The 27,211-nt window shown below is 50.7% G+C and overlaps 1 protein-coding gene across 14 annotated transcripts; it reads left to right on the forward strand.

The window, feature by feature from the left end:
- Positions 1–708: 708 nt before the first annotated feature.
- Positions 709–26,098, forward strand: Tmem63a (transmembrane protein 63A). Of its 14 annotated transcripts, XM_063236656.1 has the most exons (25): positions 1,348–1,466; positions 3,533–3,684; positions 4,080–4,278; positions 6,265–6,344; positions 8,504–8,570; positions 9,421–9,458; positions 10,416–10,558; positions 11,286–11,337; positions 11,596–11,704; positions 12,318–12,388; positions 13,752–13,832; positions 14,016–14,139; positions 14,212–14,345; positions 14,862–14,999; positions 16,214–16,367; positions 17,642–17,674; positions 18,213–18,319; positions 18,435–18,521; positions 19,104–19,166; positions 21,171–21,333; positions 22,230–22,335; positions 23,318–23,485; positions 23,941–24,056; positions 24,334–24,396; positions 25,318–26,098. In XM_063236656.1, exons 3-25 carry the CDS (start codon positions 4,093–4,095, stop codon positions 25,495–25,497), a joined length of 2,463 nt encoding a protein of 820 aa, XP_063092726.1. In that variant the 5' UTR covers positions 1,348–1,466; positions 3,533–3,684; positions 4,080–4,092; the 3' UTR covers positions 25,498–26,098. The 14 variants fall into 14 exon arrangements, with proteins under 14 accessions (XP_063092725.1, XP_063092730.1, XP_063092724.1 ...); XM_063236655.1 differs by lacking the exons at positions 1,348–1,466; positions 3,533–3,684 and adding an exon at positions 709–792; XM_063236660.1 differs by lacking the exon at positions 3,533–3,684 and having other exon boundaries at positions 1,244–1,466; positions 24,275–24,396.
- Positions 26,099–27,211: the final 1,113 nt, after the last annotated feature.

Consider the following 27,211-nt stretch of genomic DNA (forward strand, 5'->3'; position numbering starts at 1 on the left):
TGCAAGGCTGAGTATCACTGCAGTGAGTTTAGGCCAGCCTGGGCTAAACAGTGAGACTCTCTCTCCAAACAAAAGCCAAAAGTGTTTACTGAAACTGATGCCACAAACTGGAAAGGGACAATTCCCAGGGTAAAAGGCTGTCCCCTGCAGCTACTTTAATGTTCCTATAGTCGGTCCTTTTTCCCAAGTGCCTGCCTCCTCCCTAGATGGAACCAGAAAATGAAGACATTCAGAAGCCAGGACTCACTTACCCGTGGGTGGCTGCACCAAAATTGTTACCAGCCACCAAGGTTTGATCAGACTTGGCCAAATCAAAGGGACCAATTGGGTGAAAAAAGGAACAGACTTTATTCAAAACTGGCTTCAAGGAGATGAGAGGCCTCATCAGAAACCCACCATTTCCCCATGTGTATTGGCTCTTTTAGAGCAGGAGTAAAACATGAAAGACCACACGTGGAAGAGAAGTCAGAAACCCGGGGGTGCGCTGAGAACAGAATGCAGAGACCCGAGCTGGGCACCCAGAACACGTTCCGGTCTGCTCCGAGGTACACGGCCTGTGCGCCACGTTCTAACCCTAAACCAGTTCCCAAGTGTGCTAGCCACTTCAGTTTGCCTCGCGACTGCTTCTGCGGTCGAGCTCTACTGGAAACTGAGGACTGGCCTAGACAGATCTCACAGCCTGAAACCGGAAAATGCTGGCGGCCCCGCCTGGGACTCCGCCCGCGCGCTGCGCCTGCGCGCCCGCCCCGTCCGAACTTGGCCGCGCGCGACTGCACAAGTGCGCTTTCACGGGTAGGAAAGCCTCCCGCTGGGGCGCCCCGGAGCGACCGGGGTTGGGGGTCGGGGTCGGGGTCGGGGTCGGCGGATGACCGTACTTCCGGGCCCGCGCTCTGCTCTGGGCCGCGGTGCGGTGCGAATGGGGTCTCTCCAGTTCGAGAGGCGCACTCCTCGCTTCTGGGGCGCGGGCAGGGAAAGCTTGCCGCCAGCGTCTGGAGTCGCGCCTCTGTTCGCGGGTGTCCCCTGAGCGTCCACAGCTCCAGGGCTCAGAGGCGCTGGCAGAGGCTTGGGAGTTCCAAATGGGCACGGTATTATAAATGACTAAGTTATTCAGAGGAGCAGGTCAGGCCGTGCAGGCACAAGGACGCCTGGTGGGTACCAGCCCTTCTTGGTGGGACTTAACAGACTGCCTTAGCAAGGGACACACACCTCCTTCCTGCCCCGCCTGTCCCCCCTTCAGCTCAGCCTGCTCCACCTTCAGTCTGAGATAGAAACCAGACCTCCTGTTGCTTTCACGACTTCTCTGCTCAGGGCTGGAACCCAGCCATCCCCCAGAGAGGACATGGGGCGGGGCCTGCGTAGTCAGATGTCCCAGTGTAAACAGGGCCCAGTGCTTGACGCCATCTCACAAGGGGGCCATGGCAGCATCCTCGCACTTGTTTCATCGAGGGCACCAAGGCACATACTGGGTAAGTGTTGGGTCTCTGTGGAGTGAAACAACTGCACAGTGTGCTCTCACACTCACCCTCAGGGTCTTGTTTAGGCCCAGGGCTGACTTACACAGAGGTGACAGTTCTGGATCCCTAGAGCTTGCTGTGCAAACTTATCCTGATTGTGGCTTAGCAGACTTAAAAAGAGGAAGTTGATATTAGGCTGTTTTGGGGGCCTTTTCAAAGATTTTCTTTGTGATACTGAGTATGGAACCCCGGCCTTTCATGTGCTAGGCAGGCTACACCCCCAGGCCCTGATTGCTGGCCTAGCCCCTACACCTCTCTTCTAGCAGGGCTGGCCCTGCAGATGTGCCCCACCTGCCCTCTCACAGGGGCAGACCGAGGACCTCCCTTCAGAGCAGGGACAGGGATGTTTCTTTCACCAGGATCTGACTTCTTGCCTTTCTCAGCCAAGATTTGAGCTGGAAGACCCTGAGGAACTTTGGGCTGCAAGCTGTACCCTCACCTTTTTCCTCACCCAAAGAGGGCACAGGGTAGGCCAACTGGGTAAGGGGACCCAAAGGCCCACCTGGAACTGCAGGCCAGGCTGGATGCTTGCTGACTGACTGTTAATTCTTAGCAAATTTTGATTACTACACACACTAAGTGTAGCAATACCTTGGAGGTACGACTAGGCAGCAGATGAAGGGAAACAGCCTCCCCCCTGACTGTCCTAAACCCAAACACAAAGCAACACAGCACTGCCTACCACACCTTCCCCCCCCCCCCGCACCGAGCAAGCTCCCCTTTCCAGAGACCAAAGACCAGGTTGCTCCATGAGCATCCTATGAGGGTGGTTGTTCTCCACTCCACTGTGCAAGCCATCTTTGTTCTGCTGTGTTCTGTCTCTGCTTCTAGGGCTCGAAGGAATTAGGGTGTAGAAGCAGCCCGGAAACTGTGTGAGGCCTTGCTTGGGCACAGCCACAGTGCAGGGTGTGGGGCCCTTGGAGAAGGGAAAAGGTTGGGCCTCTGGGTGCTGGGCTTGGAGCACAGCGGATGGGGGACCTGCTCTGGGAGTTTAGGGGAGAGCCAAGGCAGAAAGGAACCTCTAGGGCAAAACCAGAACATTTGGTCAGAGATGTTTGGTCAGGGTGAGGACGGAGGATGTCTTAACCTAGAACCCCTTTTAGCCTGAGGAAGGTGGCTCCAGTGACAGGCTGAGGCCATCGAGTTAGGGAAGCTGAAAGGATGTGGGTGGCAGCAGAGCCTGGTGCTGTGGCTGAAGGTACAGGCTGCCATTGCTGTCACTGGAGACAACTCACTCCGGCAACTTCTCCAACAACCTGTCCTTGGTCCTCCCATGACTGGTCGGTGTGGGATCAGGAAAGGGGGGCAGGAGTGTCCTGACATTGCTGGGGTGGGTTGTCCCCTGAGGTGGTGCCCTGGGCGTGGTCTAAAGAAAGGGGGAGACCAAGAATTTCTGTCCTAGAGGTGACTGCTGGGAGCTGCCCAAGTCTGGTTCCATGGTCATGCCCCACCACGTGACAGTGACTTGGCTTCCTGGGCAGCCCTGCTGTGCTCTGGCTGCAACCCTCATCTCTGCACATCCTGTGTGTGGGGGTATGGGATCTTCAGCTGGGCAAGTGCAGAGTCAGTAGGAGTTAGGCCACACCAGGAATATGAGATCGCGTCTCTGGGAATCCCGGGCCTCTGCTTTGGCTCCCCACACTTTTCTTCCTCACCCCTGAGGGAAAGAACAAACTTAACAAGAAATCTGGGTTAATCAGGCTTGGGAGGTGGAGTTAAAGGAGAGGGGCTGCACATTCCCCTGGTTCCTCAGCCACAGCATGGAGGCAGGGGAGAACCTGGGCTCTGAGTCCCAGCCAGGGGATAGACACTACAGGGCCAGAAGGACAGTCCAGCACCCAGCCTGAGACAAAGTTTGTTCCAGATATGCTGACCCTCTGAGAAGAAAGGCACCAGAATGAGGGGCTGAAGTGGGTTCTGCCTGCCCTTTGTGCCCCCCAACTGCTTCTGTTTTCTACCCTCTGGGTGCCCCCTTCCCTGCCGGGCTCTCAGTGAATTTGCTGTGCTATCCATGGCAGGAGGAAGAGGTGTCCTAGGCAAAGAGCTGTTGGAGACAAGCCTTGCTTCAAGCAGCTGCATATGGTGGACAGGTCCCTGGTCCCAGCGTGCCTGTGGGCCCCTCTCCCAGACCCAGCTGTGGCGTTCTCAGAACAGCAACATCTTGCCTGAGGTTTGGGTGGGCCTCCAGTGATCTGAGTCTGTTCCCTGGGCCCCTGGGGCTCCCACAGGAAGTTGTTTCCCTGTGGCAGCAGTCCTGAGGCTACAGCAACCTCAGCTTCTCTCAGTCAGGAGCCCCACCAACTCTGTACTTCCCTTTCTCACCCGCACTGGGGTGTCCCTGTGCTGTCCTGGGTGGGCCATTGCTTGATCCATCTGAGCATCTCAGCTCTTTTCATAATGAGGATACTGTCCCCTCATTCTGCCAGCACATGGAGTCCAGTGCTCAGCTCTTCCCCAGTTCTGTGCTTCTGGATCCTGCACCCCACAGCCCAGAAGTCACCAACTCTTGACTGGGGAAACGGAGAAGTTTTGCGTGCTGACTACCTGTCTCATCTTGTTCTGCAGAGGGGGAGGTGCAATGATTGAATCCCCATTCCTGGAGCTGTGGTGGCCCAAGACTGTGTCCCTCCGGGAGCGACTGGGCCTCAGGAACAAACCCAATGACTCCTACTGCTACAACTCTGCCAAAAATAGCACCGTGCTCCAGGGGGTCACCTTCGGAGGCATCCCCACTGTCCTGCTCATCGATGTCTGCTGCTTCCTGGTGAGACCCTTGTGAAGACATCCCCTCTTGTCTGTGTGTTTGAAACCAGCACCTCTGGGGCACTCTGGTGGGAGGTCAGACACAGCTCTACTGCTGATAAGCAAGTCTCTCACCGAGCCATATGGTAGCTGTGTCTGCCCTGGAAAGTAGAGGCACAGTGACAGTCCTTCCCTCAGAGAGTGTCAGAGTTTCGGCAGGTTGTGCGTGTAGAACCAGAGCTGCTTTTGTTGTATGCCTCTTAACTGCAGAGTGACTGCCTGCTTTCTCCAAAGCTGAGGAGGTGAGTCCAAGGGAGACAATGGGTGTGGACGGATCAGAGCGGGATGCTATTCCCATGTGGTCACCTCTTGTTTTCACCACACCACTAGCCTGCTGGTGGCCAGATGGGGAGAAGGTTAGTCCACTGTAATGTGTGGTAAATGTGGTGGTGTCTGTTTGGATGTGTTTTATTTTGCTGTTTTAGATAGATAGAAAGAGTCTGACTTTGATGCCTACGCTGGGCTTTAGCTCCTGGACTCAAGCCATCATCCTCTCTCAGCCTCAGCCTCAGCCTCCACAGCAGCTGAACCTATAGACATGTGCCACCACACCTGGCCTTGTAGGGGTGACTTTATTTTTTTTTTTTCTTTTGCTTTTGCTTTTGTTGTTTGGGATTGACCTGGCTACACACTTACCAAGCATGAGCTTTGCTATTAAGAGCATTAAAGGGCTTACTGTAGACCCAGCTCAGGCACCTATGGAGCAGCCTTGTGTTTGTCCACCCTGAGACTTGCGGCCTTCTAAAACATTGGCCACCTCTAGAGTCTCCTGAGAAGACCCTGTGGGGCACAGGACTTTGGTACTATTCAGGCCCTTTGCATTGCATTCAGAAAAACAAGACCTACCTTTAAACTTCATTTCTGGGCCAGAAGCTCAGCTCTGTGGTAGCACCCTGCCTACCACATGGGAGATCCTGGTTTCCACACCCAGTCCTGCAAACTTAGTAAACAAATCAGGTAGTCTCCAGTTTCAGTTTAGAGCTGGCAGGGTTGATAAGGAACATGTCCAGCTGTACTTGTTGAACCTTGAGGGAAGGAGCAGGGAGACTGGGGAGTGGTGAACAATAGTCTAGAGCCAACAGAGGCAGAGACTTCAGGCCCCTCCTGCTTCTGGGGACATAGGCCTGCTGCTCTTTCCCAGCTGCTGAGTGGACACAGGCCAGAGCACCAGGAACTTGCAGTGTTTTATTTCACACATCTTCTGTGCTGTCATTTGCACAGTACTTTAAAGAAAACTAAACTCAGCCTGAAAGCCAGTCATCTCTGCTCTGCTAGGAGGTTGAGTACCTGGTTCTGTATTGAAAATGAAGCTCTGAACTGAGCATGGTCGCACATACCAGAGATCCCAACACTTGGAAGGCTGAGGCAGGAAGATCATCAAGAGTTTGAGGCCAGCCTGGGCTACAAGACTTGTGTAGTCTGAACTGCGTAGTGAGACCCTGTCTCAGAAAAACTCAAATAATAACAATAATGAATAATCATAATAAGATGAAGCTCTAAAACTGGGATTGTTGGTGTGCACTTATAGTTCCACCTGAGGCAAGAGGATCTCTTGAGATCAAGAGTTTAGGCCACCCTGGGCAATAAAATGACCCATTAATTTAAAAAAAAGCTCTGTGTGAGGAGAAGAGCGACTGCTTAAGGCCAGATCTTGCTTTCCCACTTGAGGTACTGTATAGGTCAGGCTTGCCACCAGGCCTCATGGCACCTGTCCTGACTTAAAGCAAAGGGCAAGTTCACACGTGTGCCCTGGGATACTCCCATGCTAAGTGCCACAACTTGGGAGACAGTGAAAAAGGCAAGGGGAGGATTGGCCCACTGAGCTGTGTGGTCTGAGGAGACCCCCATTACCTCTCTGGGCCCAGGTGATTTCCTTTGGTTTGGGTAGGTGGACTTTGCCTTTCAACCTATGCAGTGCATTTCTACTTGATTTCTTTACTGCTTTTAGTTGTTAATCTTGGCGTTTTCCATCATAAGAAGAAGATTCTGGGATTATGGCCGCATTGCCCTGGTATCAGAAGCAGACAGGTAAAAAGACATCCTAGACTGACTGTGTGCATGTGTGGGAATGTGTCAGAATGCCCAGGCAGGACCTGTGTGGGAGGGTGCATCTCCAGGTGAACCTCCCTCCCTGCCCATCTGCCGTGGTTGCCTCCTCTAAAGACAGAGTGCCTTGCACACTTTCCTGTGCCCCATTCAGTGGAGGAAACAGCTCCCAGGGCCTTGGTGAGCTGCTGAGGTGCATGAGGGCCACCACTCTCATGGAGTTGACTTGGAGTCACTGACTGGGCGGAGGTCTCTGCTCTGAGATTTGTAGAACCCTGGGGCTATGACCTAGGACCATGGCACCCCTGTTGGGACATTTGATGCTTTCTGATGCCACCAAGCCAAGCAAGGCACAGGCTGTCATGGGAAAGGGCTTGTGAGACTAGGAGGCCCTGAGCTTCGTCAGACTCCAGGCTCATCACGTTTGGTGTGGCTGTTCACCTGTGTGTAAATGCTTCAAAAATTACGATTCCTCCTGTTTTATGCTGTTGCAAGCAGGATGGTGGAGCCAGAGGCAGGAGAAAAGCACAAACTGCCTAGCATAGGCAGCTCTACTTCACAAGGTGCTTTTATAGGGTGTTCAGAGGAAAGGATCTGATTAAAGTACCACTGTTTAAAGTGTCACAGTGCATCAGCTCACAAATGAGGGTTCTGCCATATCTGTCTCTGAAGTGGGGCTCATCTTATTATCAGTAGTGGTCATATTTTAATTACAGGATTGTTTTCTTGTCAGTGGTTCATGAAATCATATGCCTGACAAGCGTTGATATCTTAGGCTTGATAATATACAGAGTATTTTTAAGTGGACTTACTCTGTTCACAGAGCCTGATGGGTGTCTTGTATTATTAATTTTCCTTTCTGTCGTCTGGGTCAGAAGAGGGTAATTTGCAAGTGGGCTGCTTCCCTTGGATACCACAGCCATTTCTCAGGCTGCTTCTCTGAAATCCAACTGTTTATCATCCATGGTCACCACAATAGGATAAAATAGTCCTTGTCCTATTTTGACTTACCGTGTTGGAAAATATGCTGTGAACAGCCTTGTTTTGAAGCCCAGGCCTAATCCCAGCCCAGAGGCCAAAGATATCAGCTTGAAGTATCTTCTGATGTCTTTGGACCTGTTGCTGCCCTGTGTGGAAGTTTTACTCCACTTGGATCTCTTTTCCTAAAGCAATTAATCTTTTTAATATTTAAATTTGAAAGAAATCATTAATTTGGACTTTATCAACACTTAAAACTTCTGTTCCTTGAAAGACACTATTTAAAAAAAAAAAAGAAAGAAAAGGAAAAAGCCCAGGCGTGGTGGCAGTCACCTGTATTACCAGGATTTTAGAGGCTGAAGTACAAGGATCACATCAAGTCCAAGGCCATCCTGGGTTACGTAAGCTCAGTGCCAGCCCAAGCTATTCAGCAAGACCCTGTCTCAAGAAAACCAAAACCAACCCAAGAGAGAAAAAAAAAATATATATATATGACACAAACTGAAAGAAAAATTTCACAACATACAAAAAAATAAATAAACCTCGCAGCTGGATGTGCTGGTGCAGGCGTGTAATCCCAAAATTCAGAAGGCAGAGCAGGAGGATTTTGGTGAGTTTGTGCACAGCCTGGACTACATAGCAAGTTCAAGGCCAGCCTGAACTATGTAGCAAGACCATGTCTAAAAACAGCAGCAACAACAACAAAAACAAAAAAACTAAACTTGCAATTCAATAGTAAACCAAATAATACAACTTGTCAGATAATTAGAAGCTTATTTTTATATTTACTCTTTAGTTTTCTCTTTCTTTTTTCAGCATATATGTCTGTGATACATAAAAATATCTATCACGGGGAACTGGTGCATCTCAGTATTGCATCTTCACCCGTTTACTTCCTCTTCCCTGCCTTCTGTCTCCCCTCGCCCCCAAAGCCCCTTCCCAGCTCTCAGATAGCTCCCGCTTTCCTATCATGTGTCTAGTATATTGCTCTTTAAATTACTTATACTTTATTTCTCATGCAGTCATTTGTTTTTTTGTCCCAGTCGCTGAGATTTGATAAAATTGATCCTGAGTTCTCAGATTAGGCAGAAAAATACTGGACTAATTTTTCCAACTTCATTTTTTCACATTTGTTGGTCACTTTTTTTGTTTTGTGTCTCTAGTAAGCACAAATTGCAGAGATTGTCGTCATCTTCCTCCTCAGAGCAGCAAGACTTTGAAAATGAGCTGGTTGGTAACCAGGGTGCAGTGGGGCGTGGCTGGGCCGGGGATGGGTGGTGGTTGGTGGTGTACCCTGTGACATTGGAGTGACCAGAACTGGACAGTGTTCCCCTTCACATCAACAAAGGCCCCTGAACGTGACAAGGACCCAGGAGAGACCCAGCCAGTGTACCTGGCATTCAGAGACGTCATGACTCATAGGCAGAGAGGGCTGGGAGATCCAGCCTCCCCCATGTATGTGTCTTATCCTTGTGGCTTTGCCTTGTCCTGTCTGCTATAGCCTGGCTTAGCCCTCTCCCCAGCACCAGGTACCCACCCAGTAGGTGCTTAGTCATTGTTGGATCCAAATTGAGATACTTGAATGATGAACAGGTATTTTCTTTCCCAACAGGATAAACAGGCTAGCTTTAGAGAGTAGAAACTTTATAAGATGTGAAGGTCAGTAAGACCTACACTCACCCTTCTGTTTCACTAAGGGCATCATCTTAATTGCAAGGCATCATCCAGTTGATTAAGCTTGTTTCCTCTCCTTATCCCCGCTTTAGTCTGGTCCTTTAGAAACAATGGGACAGCAGCCCCCATCTCCAGAGCACACTTAGCTTCAGCAACTCTGGATCCTAGTTTCATGATTGGAAGCCTCACATTATCAGAATATAGAGGTTCAGAGAAAGGTCCAAGCACAGGGCATGCTTTGCCAAGGCCCAGGGTCAACAGGCTCTGGTATCTGGACAAGTGACAGCTTGCCAATAAAGGATGGAAATACTATGTTTATCTAGCAGGAGGCTAGTGGTTAGTTCATTTCAAAGCCAACTGCCTCTCAGGTTCCAGCTACTGGATTCTAATCTCCCTTTGTCTGCAGGGATGCTGCCCATGGCTGATGGCCATCTTCCGTCTACAGTGAGTACCTGGAGCAGTGACTGTGGGTGGGCGGGTTCGGTTGGGCTGCCTTGTCCATGCACTTGTCCATTCAAGCAGACAAAGCCAAGAAGTGTGCTCCTCAGGCATTATGTGGAAACAGAATAAAAGTGACTGTTAATTAGCCACATGAGAGGGTGGCTAATTTAAGTGAGAAGATGCTACATAGCTCTGTCCTGAAGGGAAGTAGCAGGCAGGACTTCCATTCCCAGGCACATTTCTGAGCATCTTCTTGGCCAGGCACAGCATTGAGTGTCTGCTCACTTCTTTAGCCTGCTAGACAGTGAGGGAGGTAGGCAGTTTGAACAGAGGCAGGAGAAGGGGCTACTCTCTTGTCTCACCTCTTGCACAGCAGGGAAGCCACATGTAGAAAGGATGAAGGAGCATAGCCCCTTCCCCTCTAGCAGGGGCTGTGTGAGACATGAGTATCCACACCCTGGTGGACACAGCACTTCCTCACACAACACTTCATAGATAGGGAGCTTGGAGCAGGCCACCTCCATCTCTGGGGCCATGGCGAGGACCTGGAAGGAAGCAGGAATAATTAGGAACACTGACATTTGAATGACTAGAGCACAGACTTACCTGCAGGGGAGATGGAAAGAAGGTGGCCACAGGCCTCATACCTGAGCTGTATTCCAAAGGCAGTTCTCCCTGCTCTGTTCCTCTAGAATTAAGAAGGGTTGTGGGCTGCCCATCTCCAAGCACCCAGATCTTTACGGTCACACAGATGTACCAAGTGCCAGAAGGTAGCAAGTGGCCCATCCTGAGCCTCCAGGATGGTCTAGGGACCGTGAGTGTGGACAGTCTTTCTGGATCTTTATTTCTAAAAAAATCAAAAAAGGAGAAATGATAGCCCACAGTCTCCTAGGATTGCTGTGAAGTTTAGATCAAATAATCTTGCCTGCTATAACAATTTCTTCTGTGTATATTGACTAGTGATGACCAAATCCTGGAGTGGTGTGGGCAAGATGCTATCCACTACCTGTCCTTCCAGAGGCATCTCATCTTCCTGCTGGTGGCAGTCAGTGCCTTATCCCTGTGCATCATCCTGCCTGTGAACCTCTCAGGAGACCTGCTGGGTAATGGTCCATCCTCATATCTGTGTATTGGAAGGGGGCAATGGAGGCTCATTGTAGTAAAGTGGAGCCCCTGAGTTAAGCCCCGTTCCAGTTGGGAGACAGTCTTGGGATGACTGACAAGGTCCTTGTCACTGAGTAAAGATCTGGAGGAGAATGAGCTCCAAACCCAGGATTACAACTGGGACCCCAAGACCACTTTCTGGTTATATCTAAACAGGATTTCTAAAACCCAGAGGTTGAAGTAGTTTCAGATGGTGGTTTATGTTTTCCTATTCTCACCCAACTCAGAGAGCCACAGTTTCTGGGCCAGGAGGATGTCTGTGATGCTCAGTTAACATCAGTGTGTGGAATTGTATCTCCCCACTTCCCAGTGCCACTGCAAACTCATTTGCATGCCTAGTGATTACATAGCTTAACAGCTTAGGATATTTTGAGTTTTATCAAAGCAAAAAAAAAAAAAAAAAGAAAAGAAAAGAAAAGAAAAAAAACCTCCAATGTAGAAGAATGTGAGTGGCAAGTATGCCTTAGTGTGACAAGTTGAAAAGTTCTCAAGGAGCACCCTGGAGCCCAACAGTGGCCCTACATGCACCTCCAAAAGGATCATGAGTGTCAAATGTCCTCACTAGTCTGGGCACTGTCTTCCACCTCCCCAGAGCTCTCTCAGCCAACACAGTTGTGCTCCTTCCCCATCATGGCCCTAGAACTTCATTTCTGTGCTTTTCCACAGACAAAGACCCCTACAGTTTTGGAAGGACAACCATAGCAAACCTGGAGACCAAGTGAGTGTGGGTCCTGGTAGAGTATTGTGGAGGGGAGAATCGACAAGGAAACAGAGGTGGCAGATAGGTGCACAGGCCAGGATGGCCATACTGGTGTCTGGACACCTTCCCAGCCATTGGGCACCCAGTCTGTGGGCATTACAGAGGTCTTAGGGTACAGGAAGGCCAGTGGGTCCCGGCCTTTCTTTGGTATTCACTGAGCCTTTGTAGCCATCTGCTATAGTAGAACCATTGGTCCTGCCTCCTCTGTCCCCTCAGGAATGACCTCCTCTGGCTGCATGCTGTCCTTGCTGTCATCTACCTCTCCCTCACAGTGGCCTTCATGCGGCACCACACCCAGTCCATCAAGTACACAGAGGAGACCCTGGTGAGTTGGGGTAGGACTTCAGGGCCCTACACATGCTCAGCAGACCCTGTAGCCTGGTTTGCATATTGAGCTTCACTTGGCATCATCTTTTGTTTTTTAGTCATCTAATGGATTGTTTTAAGATTTGAACATTTGCCCCACATTCTGTAACTCACTCTTTGATCTGTGGGGTTATACTGGACTAAGGAAGTTTAGGTTAAGGGCCTGTGTCACCTCAGAGGTGCAGTGCTTGATCAGTGTGTCCAGCCTTCAATCTGCCCCAGCACAGCAGAAGAGAAGGGACACAGAGGCTGAGGCCAGCCCCTCTTTTTGTGTCATGTCTCCAACCCCAGTCTCCTCTGCTCTTCCTGGCAGCCCATTTGAGTCACTGTCACTCTCTAGGTGTTCCCTCACCTCCTGTCCCCCCAAAGGATTCTCACAGAGCTTTGGAGATGGAGTGTTTGTAGCTGACAAAGGCTGTAAATACAGTAACGTGCTGTATGTCCTGCAAGGCCATGGGGCAATAAATTGCAGGCTTCTATTTGATTTCTGGAGACTGCACCTGGAGGAAAACCTGGGCCACTTGCAAGGACTTGCCTCAGTGACTTTGTGACCAGATGTGTTTCTCTGGCAGGTGAGACGGACCCTGTTCATCACTGGACTCCCTAAAGATGCTAAAGAAGAGAATGTGGAAAGGCACTTCTGGTAATGGGACTAACAGAGTCTCAAGGTCTCACTCTCACTGTGCAGCAGTGAGTCCCACAGGGCAGGGACAATAGGTAGACTCCTGTGAGATCTGAAGGTATGTGGCTTCTGTACCTGAGTATCAAATAGCAGCCAGGTTCAGGTGCTGGCCAACTGACCAGCCAGGTAGCCTGTCTTTCACAGTCAGTGCTACTCAACATGATCTGTGCCAGAGGTTGGTTCAGTTATAGTGTGTGTAAACACATTGAGAATACATGGGTAAGAAAATGTTTCACTCATGTTCTGAGTATTTGCTCTGCACAAATAAAGAGCTAAGAACTGGACTACAGCCAGGAAAGACCTTGGCAGTCAGTGGGATGGTCCTCTTTCTTTCCAGCAGCTATCAGCTAAGGTTCTGGCTCTGTTTCCAGAGCTCCTTTCTAGCCACCCTGAATCCTGTCATCTGTCATCTGTTCTCCAATCCCCTCACTGGGACCTCATGTATGTGTGATCTCTCACTGAAATGTGAGCTTCACAAGGCTCAGATCTAAAAACGCCTACAAAGTACTACATGGAGACTGTCATGGTTCTGGAATTCCCAGGAATCTGTGTCCAGTTTTGTGTGTGGTATGGGCATTGCATGGTACCTGCTGACATGGACCTCAGAGCTGGGCTGCTTGGATTTTTTGGCTTCTGGCTCTGACATTCACCAACTGTGTGACCATGGGCCTTCATGGTCCCAAACCTTACAATTTATGATCAAGGTTGTATAAGGAAATGTATATAATAGTACCTAGCCAGTAGCCAGAGCATACGTACTTTGTTGATTCTCACAATGAACACAGACATTTTCTGGGCTGAGGGTCTCTTGCTGTCTTAGATTCTAAAAATCTCTGACCTTCAAACAGATAGATACTGAATCTGAACGAACAATAAATCTCTTCTTTTGAGTGGTTAGAGAGGATAATGAGCATGGAACTGAGGATAACACCCACAGCTAAGATCCATTGAATACCACTGTGCTAGACCTCAGCCGTGAGCAGTACATCTGATGGAAAGCTGACTGGGCATATATATGCTTCTCACTATATATGCATTTCCCCTCATGCTATTCAAAGATGCCTTTGGGGGATTGGAAATTAACTCAGAGGTAGAGAGCTAGCTTAGCAAGAGCAAGACCCTAGGATCCATTTCTACAGCCCTAAAAAAAAAAGTCTGTATTAAACTTCAAAATTCCCCCACTTGGGGAATAAGTAGAAGAGAAACAGAGGACACTGACAGCACAAAACAGACAGTGCAGTGTGTACATCCTCTCATGGAGGTGAGTGGGGTTTTTCTCCTGGGCTGCTTCATCCCACAGCTGCAATTTGCCATCCTGCCACAGGGATGCATACCCAACTTGTGAGGTGGCTGATGTCCAGCTGTGCTACAACGTGGCCAAGCTAATGTACCTGTGTGGGGAGAGGTAAGAGACAAGGCCCTGCCCTGAGTTTTCCCAGCTTCCTGACCAGGCTGGACTTCGCCATGGGAAGGAGGGAAATTAGAGCGGAGCGCTACACTGTGTTGAAGGCTGATAGCCAAAGTGATGTGGGCATCTACAGATTGTGACATGCAGTCTGCCCATTCATACCCTCTCCAACTTCCACAGAAAAAAGGCTGAGAAGAGCCTGGCCTACTACACGAACCTTCAAGAGAAGACAGGCCAGCTGGCCCTCATCAACCCCAAGCCATGTGGCCAGTTCTGCTGTTGTGAATTGTGGGGCTGCAAGAAGGTAAGCAACAAGGCCTTCTTCAGGTTTCCTGACCCACGGGACCATGTCACCCACAGCTGTGTCTCCTGGCAGGAGGATGCCATCGCCTACTACACACACCTATACAATAAGCTGCTGCAGAAGATCACGGAGGAGGAGTGCCAGGTCCAAGACCAACCCTTGGGAATGGCCTTTGTCACCTTCCGAGAAAAGTCTATGGCCACCTAGTGAGTGCAACCTGTCCAGCCTCCCTCACCTGACTGGCACCATGTGGATCATCCTGTAGGACTCAGGAGGGCTCCAAGGTTTCATTGTGGACACCCATAGGTGCTCTAGGTCCCCATGTTAGCACTCATTGGGGTTCCAGGGTCTTACTGTGAGGGCCCACAGTGCTCCAGGGCCTCAAGATATGCAAAATGAAGCTAAGGTCATGACTAGAAGAAGAAAGATTGTCACATCAGCCTCTTAGGGTGCAGTGTGTAAATGCACATGATTGGGAACTAGAGGCAGACAGACTGATGCACAACCTGGTTGCTGAACCTGCAGAGATATGACGTGTCTGTGGGAATGGTGGGGACAAAGCAGTCTGGCCTGTGAGCTAAGCGTGACCTCTCCTGCATATAATCGGCTTTGTAAAAAGAGCAGCAATGAAGCCAAGGCTGCACGTTCCCTGCCTGTGCCATTCCTATGCACAGGGCTGCAGCAGGCCCAGGCTCTGACTTCTCGTCTCTGCATCCTGGCAGCATCCTGAAGGATTTCAGAGCCTGCAAGTGTCAGAGCTGTCAGTGTAAAGGTGAACCCCAGCCGTCCACCTACAGCAGAGAGCTCCACGTCTCCAAGTGGAGGGTCAGCTTGGCTGCCTACCCCCAGGACATTTGCTGGTGAGAGTCAGTGTGGGCAGGATGGAGGGTGGCCTGACTCCTGCAGGGGCCAACAGTCACCTGGATACCAGGCGTGACTTTACATTCAGTGGAAATCTCCACAGAGCTTCCGGGGTGCTCTGGGTCAACCCGGGGTATTCAGAGCTTCTCTGAATGTTACTCCACCAGGCAGTACTGTCCAGGATAAACCCAGGGGGTACAGAGTATGTATATCACTTAGATTTCCTTGTACCATGTTAGCAAAGAAAGGAAATCAGGGGCTGGGGATTTACCTCAGTAGCATAAGCACCTGCCTTGCAAGCAGGTGGTCATGAGTTCGATCCCTGGTACCGATAAAAAGGAAAAAGACCAAAAAAAGAAAAGATAATAATAAGTGTCTCCCCACATATCCCAGTTTTAATATTTTAGCATGGAATTGGAATCCTCTTTTTTCTTGGTAGTATGAGGATGGAACACAAGCCAGGCCGATGCTCAACACCAAGCTACAGCCACAGCCATAGCCACATTCTCCTTTTAATACTTAGTGTTCAAAATCTTTCACCATTTTTAGGTACACCAGCCATGTCTCATGTGCTGAATGGCCACCTGTACCTGCCATATTTGACAGCATGCCCTTAAGGCAGGCTGGGGACCTGCCAGTGCTCTGAGCTGTGTCAAGGGCATGAGTGAGATTGGGCACAGCTGCCTGCCCATGCTGCCTTGGTTCCTCTCCACTGAATTTGAGCTCAGCACTGACTGGTTTGCTCATTGCTTCACAGGGTGTCCCAAGCATGGGACTGATGTATCCGTCAGTTCCTGGTGGAAATGTGGGGCCAAGGCTGGCTCTAGCTCTGCTCATGCCCCACTGTCCCTGCCTGTCTCCCCCTTGACCCTAGCCCATGGCCTATTGGGAGGAAAGTGATGGGAGGCACATGGCCCTGCAGATAGCCAGGAAATGGTATGCAGAAGCTGTCTGTTCAGTTTGGGTCTTGTGGCATCACTTTGGGGAGGCTGTGTGCTGGGCTGTAGCTGCCACCTACACATTGGCCTTGTGGTAGCACAAGGTCAGTGCAGAGGATGTACCTTTCCCCCTAAGTCCTGCATGAACCCCAGCCAGATGCCTGGGAAAGTCTTCTGGCCTGTGTGGATCAGACCTGACTACCTCAGCTCCAGTACAGCTGGTGCTGGTGGCCTGTTCCAGGGACAGAAGCTTGTGCGCCATTTCCTCTCTGCAGGCAGAACCTCTCCATCCAGGGCCCCCATTGGTGGTTACGGTGGTTCAGCATCAACTTCACCCTCTTCGTGGTGCTCTTTTTCCTGACCACACCCTCCATCATCCTGTCCACTATGGATAAGTTCAATGTTACCAAGCCCATCCACGCGCTGAACGTGAGTGACACTGGCAGGAAAAAGGCTTAGAGTTTGGGGAGGACGGGACAGAGGCCTACAGGACCCTGAACCAGAAGGCCCAAGCACTCAGCTCATCTGAACTTCTAAGGCAGAAGAAGGCATGACCATGTTTATTACCGTGCCTTAGAATAATGCAATATATACCTGCTCAATTGATGCAATCAAACTAAAAAGTAAGGATCTTTTGAGATGAACAAGGTATTTTAGTCCAATAAAATATTGAACATATATTAAACATTGAGGACAGTATACAGACACAAGGGGCTTATAATTACATCAGGTTATAAAATAGTCTCTGAGCAATGGGTCTAGTGACATTGCCAGTGACACCTGTATGCTAGCCACTAGGGAGAAGGGATGGGAAAGACTGAGAAGATGTTTCTTGATTGGGGAGGTATGGATGATTTCTTTTGTATTTCAGTTTCTGAGAATCTTCTTAGGAACTCATTTATTGTGCATAAATATTGAATGGTTTTCAAAGCACCTTAGAAGGCTAGGTATGGTGCTGTGCCCTTATAACCCTGCTACTCAGGAGGCTTAGGAGTTCTACACAGCACAGCAAGACTCCATCTCAGAAACAGAACTAAACAGGCTAAGGTGAATCAAGGAGACAACAACTACACCAAATGCAAATGAGCATATGTAGAAAGAGACATTGGTTTCTCTTCACAACCTTGTTGAAATGCCTCTGTGAATCAGTTATTCTTTCCCGTTACACTTGGTACTTTGGTAATGATCCTCCAGCAAGGCACCCTGGGGCCCGGGTCCTGACTCACAAATTCTTAGCCTGAGTTTTTATCCCAGAACTAGATTTAGAATACCTGTCACGTGACATCTCTGAGCCAGCGTGTAGTTGATACCCTTATCTGACTCACTATATAGTAAATATTGCTAAATTATGCATTAGCTGTGAGATTTCAGTTTGCAGCAAGAATGCCATCATTTCTGTGCCAATTCTTTGTTTTCCCCTAGCGTTAAGGGTTGAGCCAAGGGCCTTTGCACTGAGCTACGTCTCTAGTGCTGCTTATTTTTCATCTTGAGATGGGATGACCCAAAGTCAGTAAGTGCCCCATGTTGGACTCAGACTTGCAGTTCTCCTTCCGAATCCTCACAGAGCACTGAGATTCCAGTCTTGCACCACCACACCAGTAGGGAAAAGGTCTGCTTCTTCGCTCCCCTTTGTCTGTTTTATATGAGCTACATTCTTATTTCACATTTGTGATTCCAGTTTGTCTTTCTGTAAAACAAAGCAGGAATTTAGACTGGTGGCGGAGCTCAGTGGTAAAGTATGTGGTTTTCGTTTTTTGTGTTTTAAGTTTTGTTTTGTGGTGCTTGACATCAAACCTAGGGTCATAAGCATGCTAGGCAAGTCTACCTCAGAGTTAGCTCCCGCTCCAGTTTAGCTTTCAAAGAGAATATATTGTTATGTGAACTAAGTTAATCAAATCACAAAATGACAATATCAGCTAGAACCAGCATAAACATGATTGGGGGCCACAGAGTGCAGAAAAGTACAGCTGGCCTACTGGCATGGAGAGGAGCCTGGCCAAAGCATGCAGTTGACCCTAGATATTAGCCATTGGTTTCCTATAAGAAGTAAAGACTCCTGCCCAATCTGGTCTGTCACGTAAGTGCAGCGCACTGTACCCGAAAGAGCTTTCTTTGATTTAAAGAGCTATATAGTACCATAAAGTGCTATTGTTTTTTCAGCTGACATTTGATGTCTGTGCCCGCGTGATGCTGAGCCCTGGCCTAACAGACCACAGCCTCAGTGCCATGCTCCACAGACCCCCCACTCTCTCTCTGCTGGGCCTTGTCTTCCAGAACCCAATCATCAGCCAGTTCTTCCCAACCCTCCTCCTCTGGTCCTTCGCAGCCCTGCTGCCCACCATTGTGTACTACTCAACGCTGCTGGAGTGTCACTGGACAAAGTGAGTGCTGAGCCTGGAGGACTCTGGACTACAGCTGGGGCCTTGAGCGCAAGACAGGCCTCACTAGGCACCTGGAGCATTTGGGACTGTGAGTGCTCACTCTGGCTTCCTGCAGGTCGGGGGAAAACTGGAACATGATGACCAAGGTCTACATATTCTTGATCTTCATGGTGCTGATCCTGCCCTCCCTTGGCCTCACCAGGTATATCCCACCATCTCCTGCTCTAGGTTCAGAATCAGGGCCACATCTGTAGAGCACTGCTACCAAGGGAGTGCAAATGGTTTTGCAAACAGGTCTGGGGCCTGTAGTAACCAGCGGGAGTGCAGTTGTGCTGACCTATGGATTGTCCTAGAAATATGATCTTTCTTGAGGTAGGGAGCTAGCTTACACAAGTTTATTGAAGACCTCTCCTACACACACACACACACACACACACGCAGAGTTTCGTAGTGTGTAATCATAGTTATGTTTAACTCAAGAAGGACAATTCCCTGAAAGCTGCCCTGTGAATCACACTATGTAAGTGACATCAGAGAAAACAATGGTAGATTTCAAAATTCAGCCTCTTTTCATAGTGGAACAAAAGCGAATATGTTGCGATCACATGGTGTATTAGAAATAGACTCTGAGACTTGATTTCGCCCAGCATCAGAGCATTTCTCTACCATGCACCAACCCCTGTGTTCCATCCTTAGCACCACAGAAGTAAGAGAGGGCAGAGGGAAAGTCCAGGAAGATAGAAAAGAAAGAAATAAACTCTTAGAAGATTCGCTTGCTTTTCAGCCTGGATTTTTTCTTCCGGTGGCTCTTCGACAACACTTCCTCAGAGGGATCCATAAGGTTGGAGTAAGTATAAGCCAAGTCGGGTCCTGGAGCCCTTCTTGGTTACATACCATGGTGGTTGTGCTTCAGACCAAGCTTTCTGATCGGACATCATGCACCAAAGCTACCCTATTCCAGAGGAGCCAAATGCACATGGGCCATTTTTAGGACAAACCTCAATTACCGACACTGTCAAGTCTTTGAAACTTAACAAGCACAGCCACAGAGGTGAGAAGTGCCTGGGCTCAGGGATGCCAGGTAGTCTTGAAGCAGAAGAGTCATTGAACATGGCTGCAGAACAGCTAGCTATCTGGTCTAGTGATTATTTTTGTGAGGAGGATGGCTCCTGTGTGCACTCATTAGTGTTTGTAAGATTATACCTTGCCCACATCGTGGCAGTAGCATTTGCTTAAGAAGCCACTGTGCTAAGTAGTTCAAACAATTTTTTCCCTTTAAACATTACAGTAGGCTATCAAGTAGCCAGTGATATCATCTCCATTTAGAGACAGAGTGACTGAGGCTCGGAGATGATGAGTGACTCATCAAGGATTACCCAGCTACAGAGCTAGCTTGCTTAATTTTTTCCACATTTCTGGTCCCAAACCAAGTTGGACAAGAATCAAATCAAACTTCCCATTGGGTCAATGTTGAACCTAACTAACCATTGAATATGATTGGGTTCTTGTCCAAATCAGTTTACAGTCAGAATCTTTGAAAGATTTACGTTGTGAACTAGTATGCCACTATAGTTAAGAAGCAGAAATACATAAGTACAGCTTAAAATCCAGCCTTCACAGAGGCTAGAGGTCAGGACTGGTTTTCCAAGGACACAGTTACAGGGCAGTCTCAATGCCTACTGTGCCAATGTGTGGATTTTTGTAAATGAGTTCTTAACTGGGGAGACTGAAGGCTGAGGAGCTGGAATCACAGCCCAATACACATGTTCTCAACCAGCTCTTTTGCAGGTGGACAGTGACATCCTGATTAACAGATCCAAAGGCCAGCCCTCCTTGTTTTCTGTAATCTGTCAGCCTCCTGAGAATCTGCCCAGTGGACAGTCAGCCTGGGCTCCTCATTCCTAGCCTTCTAGGGATACTTTGAGTCTCACAGGTCTAGATATTACTCCCTGAGGGCTCAGCCCTGGGTCTTTGGGTTTATCGCTGTCAGTGACTGCAGCTGTACTGTGACACCAGTGCCACTGAGCTACTGCATTACAATATGTCAACAAGGAGCCATAGATGCAGTGGCAGAGTCCATGCTTAGTGTGTGCCAAACCTGAATTTGATGCCAGCAGCCAACACATGCAGACCACATCCATTGTGTCACCCTACCTGCCCCTGATGACTGTCCTGCCTCTGACTCAGATGGAGCCCTGCCAAGACACTGCAGATGTCCTTCCCCAAATGCCAGCTTTCTGTCCAGGCATGATCCTCCAACCATGCCTCCTTCCACAATATCTAGTTGCTCTGTGGAGAGCCTTGCAGTTGACAGGGTCCCCTTCCTTTCCCTCCACACCACACCCTGTCCATCAGCAAAACCCACAGCTCTGTCTCTGAGGCTATCCAAACCCTGCCCACACCTCTCCACCTCCACCACACCTCTGCCTGGGGAACTCAGGCCAGCATGAAGCCAACTGAATGATCTCCTGCCCTCAACTCTCACTTCAGTGTATTCCCTTGCTCCAAGAGGAACCCCAACCTTTCACACTCAGTGCCACCTTCCCCATCTGCCTCAGTGTGTTCCGTGAAAGGGCCAGCCATGCCACTCCTCAGATGTGCCATTGTCTACACCCATGTTCCCTGGGGCCTTGAGAGCTTTCTTTGTGTCCCTGCTGTCACCTCATAAGGGAGGCTCCCCTGACCCCATATGGACACTTGAGTGCCACCTGCCTTCTGGGTTGCTCTGAGCTGTGGCCATGCACAGTGTGTGTGTGTCTGTGTCCCTCAGAGTATGTGTAGAAGCACAGTCTTTCAGGTGTGTGCCTCTCCTCAGTGGAGGAAGAGGCTCACACACTGGCCCTGTCACCAGGTGTGTCTTCCTGCCAGACCAGGGGGCCTTCTTCGTGAACTATGTGATCGCCTCAGCCTTCATCGGCAATGGTATGGAGCTGCTGCGGCTGCCAGGTCTCATCGTCTACACCTTCCGCATGGTTATGGCCAGCACGGCTGCTGATCGCAGGAACATCAAGCAGGTGACGCCTCTGACTCCTTCCGATCCCCAAGCCGCTCAGCTCTACACAGCTCAAGTTTTGCCCATCCCTGCTTCTTGCACCTAGACCAGGGCCATCTCTGCTGGAAGCTTCTCAACAACATGGCTCCTTCACGAGGGATGGAGGAGAGAGCTTGGGGCTTTTGCATTGTGACCAGTTTGGCTACATCCATACATGCAGACACCTAGGGTCCCCAGTTTCTGGGCCACACTGGTGCTCACTGATAGAACATTGCTTAGGAAGCACCAGGCCCTGGGTTCCATCCCCAGCATGAAGAAAGGACAAGCCTTTCCATGGAACACATCCATTTGCATGTGTTCTTAGCAGAGCCAGGTATCAAAGGCATTTTGAATTGGTAACATTTGTTCCAGCACTCCCTAAATTAGAGGGCATGGGGGCCTCTTACTCCCTCTGCCTTGGTAGGTGCCGTGAGAGAGGCACGTTTAATCCATTTACTCTTCAGGGCCCCCTTAGGAGACCAGCAGCACTAGTGTTCCTGTTTCACAGAGGCACAAAATAAACCGGTTGAGGACACATGGCCAGAAGAGGATGAGCTGGTGTTTCGTGTGATGCCAAGTCCAGGAATCTCTCTACAGCTGTCCCTAGTCTAGCTCTGCCTCAAGGCAGCTGACTCCAATCCCTGTGCCCTGGAGACCTGAGTGGGCACACTGTGCCCTGTCCTAGACATATGACTGTGTACAGTGTCCCCTCCTAGACGCCTCTCTGAACATTCTGCCACCTTGGGAGAGGCCTGAGTATCTGCTACCTGCCTGTGCTCTGGGCACAGACTTGAGAATCTGCCATGGGCTGGCCAGGGGCCCCAATGCCTCCCCAGAGGGTGGCTGAGGGTCTCTTGCCTCACAACCTCCTGCTCCCAGAACCAGGCCTACCAGTTCGAGTTTGGAGCCAGGTACGCTTGGATGCTGTGCATCTTCACTGTCGTCATGGCCTACAGCATCACCTGCCCCATTATCGTGCCGTTCGGTGAGTGGCCCTCGTGCGTATGCACACAGACAGCTGCCTCCACCCGCTCTCAGGGATAGCTTCATGGTTCAGCAGACCCTTGTGGCCACTGCAACCACTGCTGCTAGGGAAACATATGGCACTAAACCTTACCTTCTGCCTGAGCGAACTCTGTCTGTGGCCTTAAAGTGTGATCTCCCTTAGTGCTTCTGTGGGCTAGCACTGTTACTGGGTCATTGCTGGCTTTGTGTGCATGCTAGGGTTCCACCTGAGCACTCCACACATGCTCATTAAGCCCCCTGCTGTGGAGCTCCACCAGCCCCTGCCTGCAAGCTTGCACCCTACACCAGCACTGTCTTGCTGCTGCTGCTGGTTCTACCTCAGCCAGCAGGGCTGAGGCAGCGCAGTGGTGCATTGCTGAGCACATGCCAGGCCCTGGGCTCAATCCCCCCAGGCCTGGAAAAACCAGAAAGCCATCACCTACCTTTATGCCCTGCTTGGTCAGAGCCTTGGGCTCCTTACAATATGAGGAGACCGAAGTGTGGGAAGTGAGTGCTGAGGGCTGGCTCAGTATGGGAGGCAAGCAGGTCTGGGCCAGGTACTGTATGGTCCAGGGCAGAAACACAGGAGCTCCCATTCCCTCAGAGTCAGGGAGAAGTGAAGAAGGAGGTGAGGAGAGAGGGAGAACAGCCAGCAGTCACGATACACTTTTGTCTAATTTAGCCTCAGACTTTGCTCAGCACTCCCAACCCCTAACTCCATGCAGACTAGCTGCCCTCCAAGAGCAGGCAGCCACCCACTCACAACCCACCTTCACAGGTCCTCCCCAGGGAAGGCAGGGGTCCTTGGGTGTGGTGTGGCACTTCCCTCCTACCTCTGCCTCTTGCACACACACCCCACCCACTGGGAGCTCAGACTCAGCTGGTGCTGTTGTTCTAGTGTCAGGTGGGCTCTCTGTTAAGAGGGTGAGTTCAGTCCACCCACTCACAGCCCACCTTCACAGGCCTCATCTACATCCTACTCAAGCACATGGTGGACCGGCACAACCTCTACTTCGTGTATCTGCCGGCCAAGCTGGAGAAGAGGCTACACTTCGCTGCCGTGAACCAGGCCTTGGCTGCACCCATCCTCTGCCTCTTCTGGCTCTTCTTCTTCTCCTTCCTGCGCCTGGGTGCGTGCCCTTATGAACAGGTTCAGCCCTCTGTCTCATAGTCCCACATCCACCGTGGCAGCCAGTCATCAAGTACTATGGCGCCCAGGCAAGGGCTGGGTGTGTGGTGTCCACGACCAGCACGCCAGCAGGTCCTCCCCAGACATGTACCAGGCTGAAGACAGCTCTCGGGACCGAGCCAAAGAAGGGAAGCTGGTCTAGATTGCTTTTAAGGGTGCTGGGTAGTCCTTGACTTCACTGTCTACAGTGTGAAGGGGATGGAAGAGGCAGAGGGCCAAGGACACTCAAGAAAACACAAAAAAGCAGAAGACCTGTGAGTCCCCTCCACTCCCAGCTGTAGGGACCCTATTCTGACTGCTAGATGAGGCTGGGCAGGGCTAGGGCTTGTCGGGGAGGGCTCACTCCCACAGCAGATAGCCCCACCCCAGCCCCAAGACCAGCATCTCTCTCCTCAGGTCTGCAGGCCCCTGCTACCCTGTTCACCCTCCTGGTCGTGCTGCTCACCATCCTGGCCTGCATGGCCTACACCTGCTTTGGCTGCTTCCAGCACCTCATCCCTCTGTACTACAAGGTACAGGATCCAAGGAGACCATGGTGTCCCCACCCCTTCCTGAGTCAAAACAAACAGCAGCAGCCCTCTCCAGATCTGCCCCTCCCTGGGAAAGGCAAGGGTACTTGGATGTGATGTGGCACTTCCCTCCCTGTCTTGCTCACTCACTCCAGCCCAGCTGGGAACTCAGAACCAGCTGGTGCTATTGTTCTGATGTCAAATTGTCCCTCTGCTTGGAGAGTGTGAGTTCAGGGAGATCACTTACTTTCATGGTGCACCTCTTCGCTGTTATCTACAGACAGAAGAATCTGCAATCCAGGAAAGAAGTGATGCAGAGGCCCAGGAGTCTCCACCATTCACAGTAAGCCGTGCTGCTTGCCCACTGCTTGCTGCCCTTGCTGCTCTGGGGGTAAAAGTCTCACGTGTCTGCCCATCCTTTGCTAAAAGAGAGGACCTCTGATCACAGAGCAGGCAGGCATGTTTCTGAATTAGTATCAATGGAGAAGGAATCCCCTCCTCTGAATCTTTTTTTTTTTTTTCCTTCAGCACTGGGCATCAAATTCAGGCCTTGAACATGCTGGCTTAGTGCTGCACCCCTCAGCCCCAACCTGGATATCTTAACCTTGTCATTCTTTGACGAGGTGACTAGTCTCTCCACTGTGTGCCCACTCTGAGGCCAGCCTCTACTAGCTTCTTTTTCTGCACTCCTGATGCTTGTGAGTTGAGGCTTTATCAGCATCCACTCAGTTGCCCTGTGGGGCCCTCAATGGTGCCAGAATGCTCCAAACAAACTCCTTGCTTTTCCCTGCCTCTGGCCTCTGGGGTCCTGGTCCTGGGAAGTGGGTACTAGAGTCACGGGATGTGAAGCTAGGATGGGACTGGCCTTCTCTGCAGTGTTGGGCACACTCATCAGTGCCCATCCTGGGCAAGCCCAAGAGGACAAGATTCTGGATCCCCAGTCCAGGGAAAGGCAGGACAAAGGAAGAGTTTAAACCCCTCTAGGAGGAGCATGGCAGGCTCAGGGCCCAGCCAAGGCAGCTGCCACAGGGATTGGGAGGAAATACCATTTACAAGGCCAGTGTAGACAGACTTATTCCCTGTGTAAAGTGAAAGATTCTACAATCCTGTGCTTGGAATTGGAGGAAGCTTCTCTGTTGCGTTGCCTTCTGTGTGATCACAAGGACTAGGACCAGGTTGTGGTGTGTTTTCTGTGTCTCTTGGGCATTTGAGAAGTTCTGTGGGTGGCATATGTTGGGTAGCACTAACTCCCATTTGCTGGCAGCCCTATGTGCCCCGGATCCTGAGTAGTCTGGCTTCAGAGAGGACAGCCTTGATAAACCTGCAGCAGCAGCAGACCTATGGCACCATCAGTGATATCAGTGGGAACCTTCCCATCCAAGACATGGCCCACACCCCAGAGGAAAGTGTGATTCCTTCTACCACCGTGGCAAGCCATATGTGAAGTCACTGTCTTCAGAGCAGAGCTGGCTGAGTCCCAGAGTAGGACCAGCCTGCCAGCGGACCAGTGCAGGAAGTGAACCCCCTTCCTGGACTCCCACTTCCAGGTCTACCACTTGGACAGTCTCCAGAACCTGAAGTTCTATCCTTGCAACAGCAGTAGACCTATGGCACCATCTACCATGTCTCTGGGAACCTCCCTAACCTGGGCACTGCCTGTAGCCCAGAAGAAAGTGCAGTTATCACTCCCTGTACTAGAGACTACCTGTGAAGACCTTATCTGCAGACCAACCAGGACTGGGCTTCCATTAGGGTTTGTGGAGGTGGGCCTGCCTCTTTCCCCCAAGCCCTGCCACTGTTCTTCAGCTCTGTGGCTGGGGCGGTCCTCCAGGTTCCAAAGCAACATCATGTGTTAGAAGTTTATGTCCCAAATTGGTCTTGAAAAATGATGTTGGCCAAAGGGAATATCAGGTGTCCTCCCACAGCAGTGGTCAGTGCCTGTGCAATCTGACCATGGCCTATGTCCCATCACTGAGGGCTCTGTCATGGGACCTGGGTCACCCTGCTGCAGGGTGAAAAGTATTAATAAAGTACCTTTGGCTGAGGCTGGTAGTCAACTGTGTTCTACCCTAGGCAGTGCTGGGTTAAAGTTGGAGATGGTGTGGGCCTGGCTAGATTAGAAGGCAATCGCCACTATGGACTTTTGTCCAAAAGTCTCCCTGTGGCCTGCAGAGGGTGGGGGTGATGAAGGCACAGGGCCAGAGTCTGGTCTGGGTATGGAAAGGCACAGTACTTTCATGTAGCCCACGGTCCACCTGACTCCATGTCCCTGCCCATATATACCCCACACCCCACATACTTGGCCCCTGGTCCCTCCAGCCTTCCTAGCTGCCAGCTGCTCCAAGCTGGATAGGGGAGGAGAAAATGGTGCTACCTTTTTGAGGTCACTGGACTGGGTGGGACCCCAGCACAGACAGTTATCCCCTGGAAGGGGTGCCCCATTGGGTGGCCTATGGCATCACATGCCATTTGGCTCCCAAGGCTGAGAAATGACATCATTTATTGTCCAAACGTGGCTTAACGAGGTGGGGTGAGCCTGCACCCCCAAGGCTTAGGGTTCAAGTTTAAGGGTAGCTGCCCCAAGAACAGTAGCTGGGGAGGTCACACTCTACCCTGCTGGTCACTCTTCATCTGTGTCACAAATGTGTGGATGTCCTGGGTCAATAGCTCAGGCTTCTTCAGGGCAGAGAAGTGACTCCTGGCCAGGCCAGGGACTCAACTGTCCAGGACAGAATCACAGGCTGCCATTGCCTGAGGTCCAACTTTGCTCAACCCCACACCCCTACCTCTCTCCAAGGGAAGGGGCTTAGGTCCTGTGCCCCATCAGCCACCCACTGACAGCCCACCTCTGAGCCTCATCTACGTCCTGCTCAGGCACATGATGGACTGGCACAACCTTTACTTTGTCTACATCCTGGCCAAGCTGGATAGGTGGCTGAGGCCGAGGCGTATGTGGGATGGGAAAGGGACAGGGGAATCACAAGGCCCCACTCTCCACCCAGACTCTGGATCCTTGTCAGGCCACACCCTGCAGCCCTGTGGCCTGACCCTAGATCCCTCCTGCTACCGTGGCCCCGCTGCTCCTAGTCAGACAGTGGAGGCTATGAAGGCACCCCCTTCCACTTAGGGTCCCCAGAAAATGCAAAACCCTGGTGCAG

Source organism: Cavia porcellus, unplaced genomic scaffold, assembly GCF_034190915.1.
Source record: "Cavia porcellus strain 051 isolate PalLab524CR breed Dunkin Hartley unplaced genomic scaffold, mCavPor4.1 scaffold_26, whole genome shotgun sequence".
NCBI lineage: Eukaryota > Metazoa > Chordata > Mammalia > Rodentia > Caviidae > Cavia > Cavia porcellus.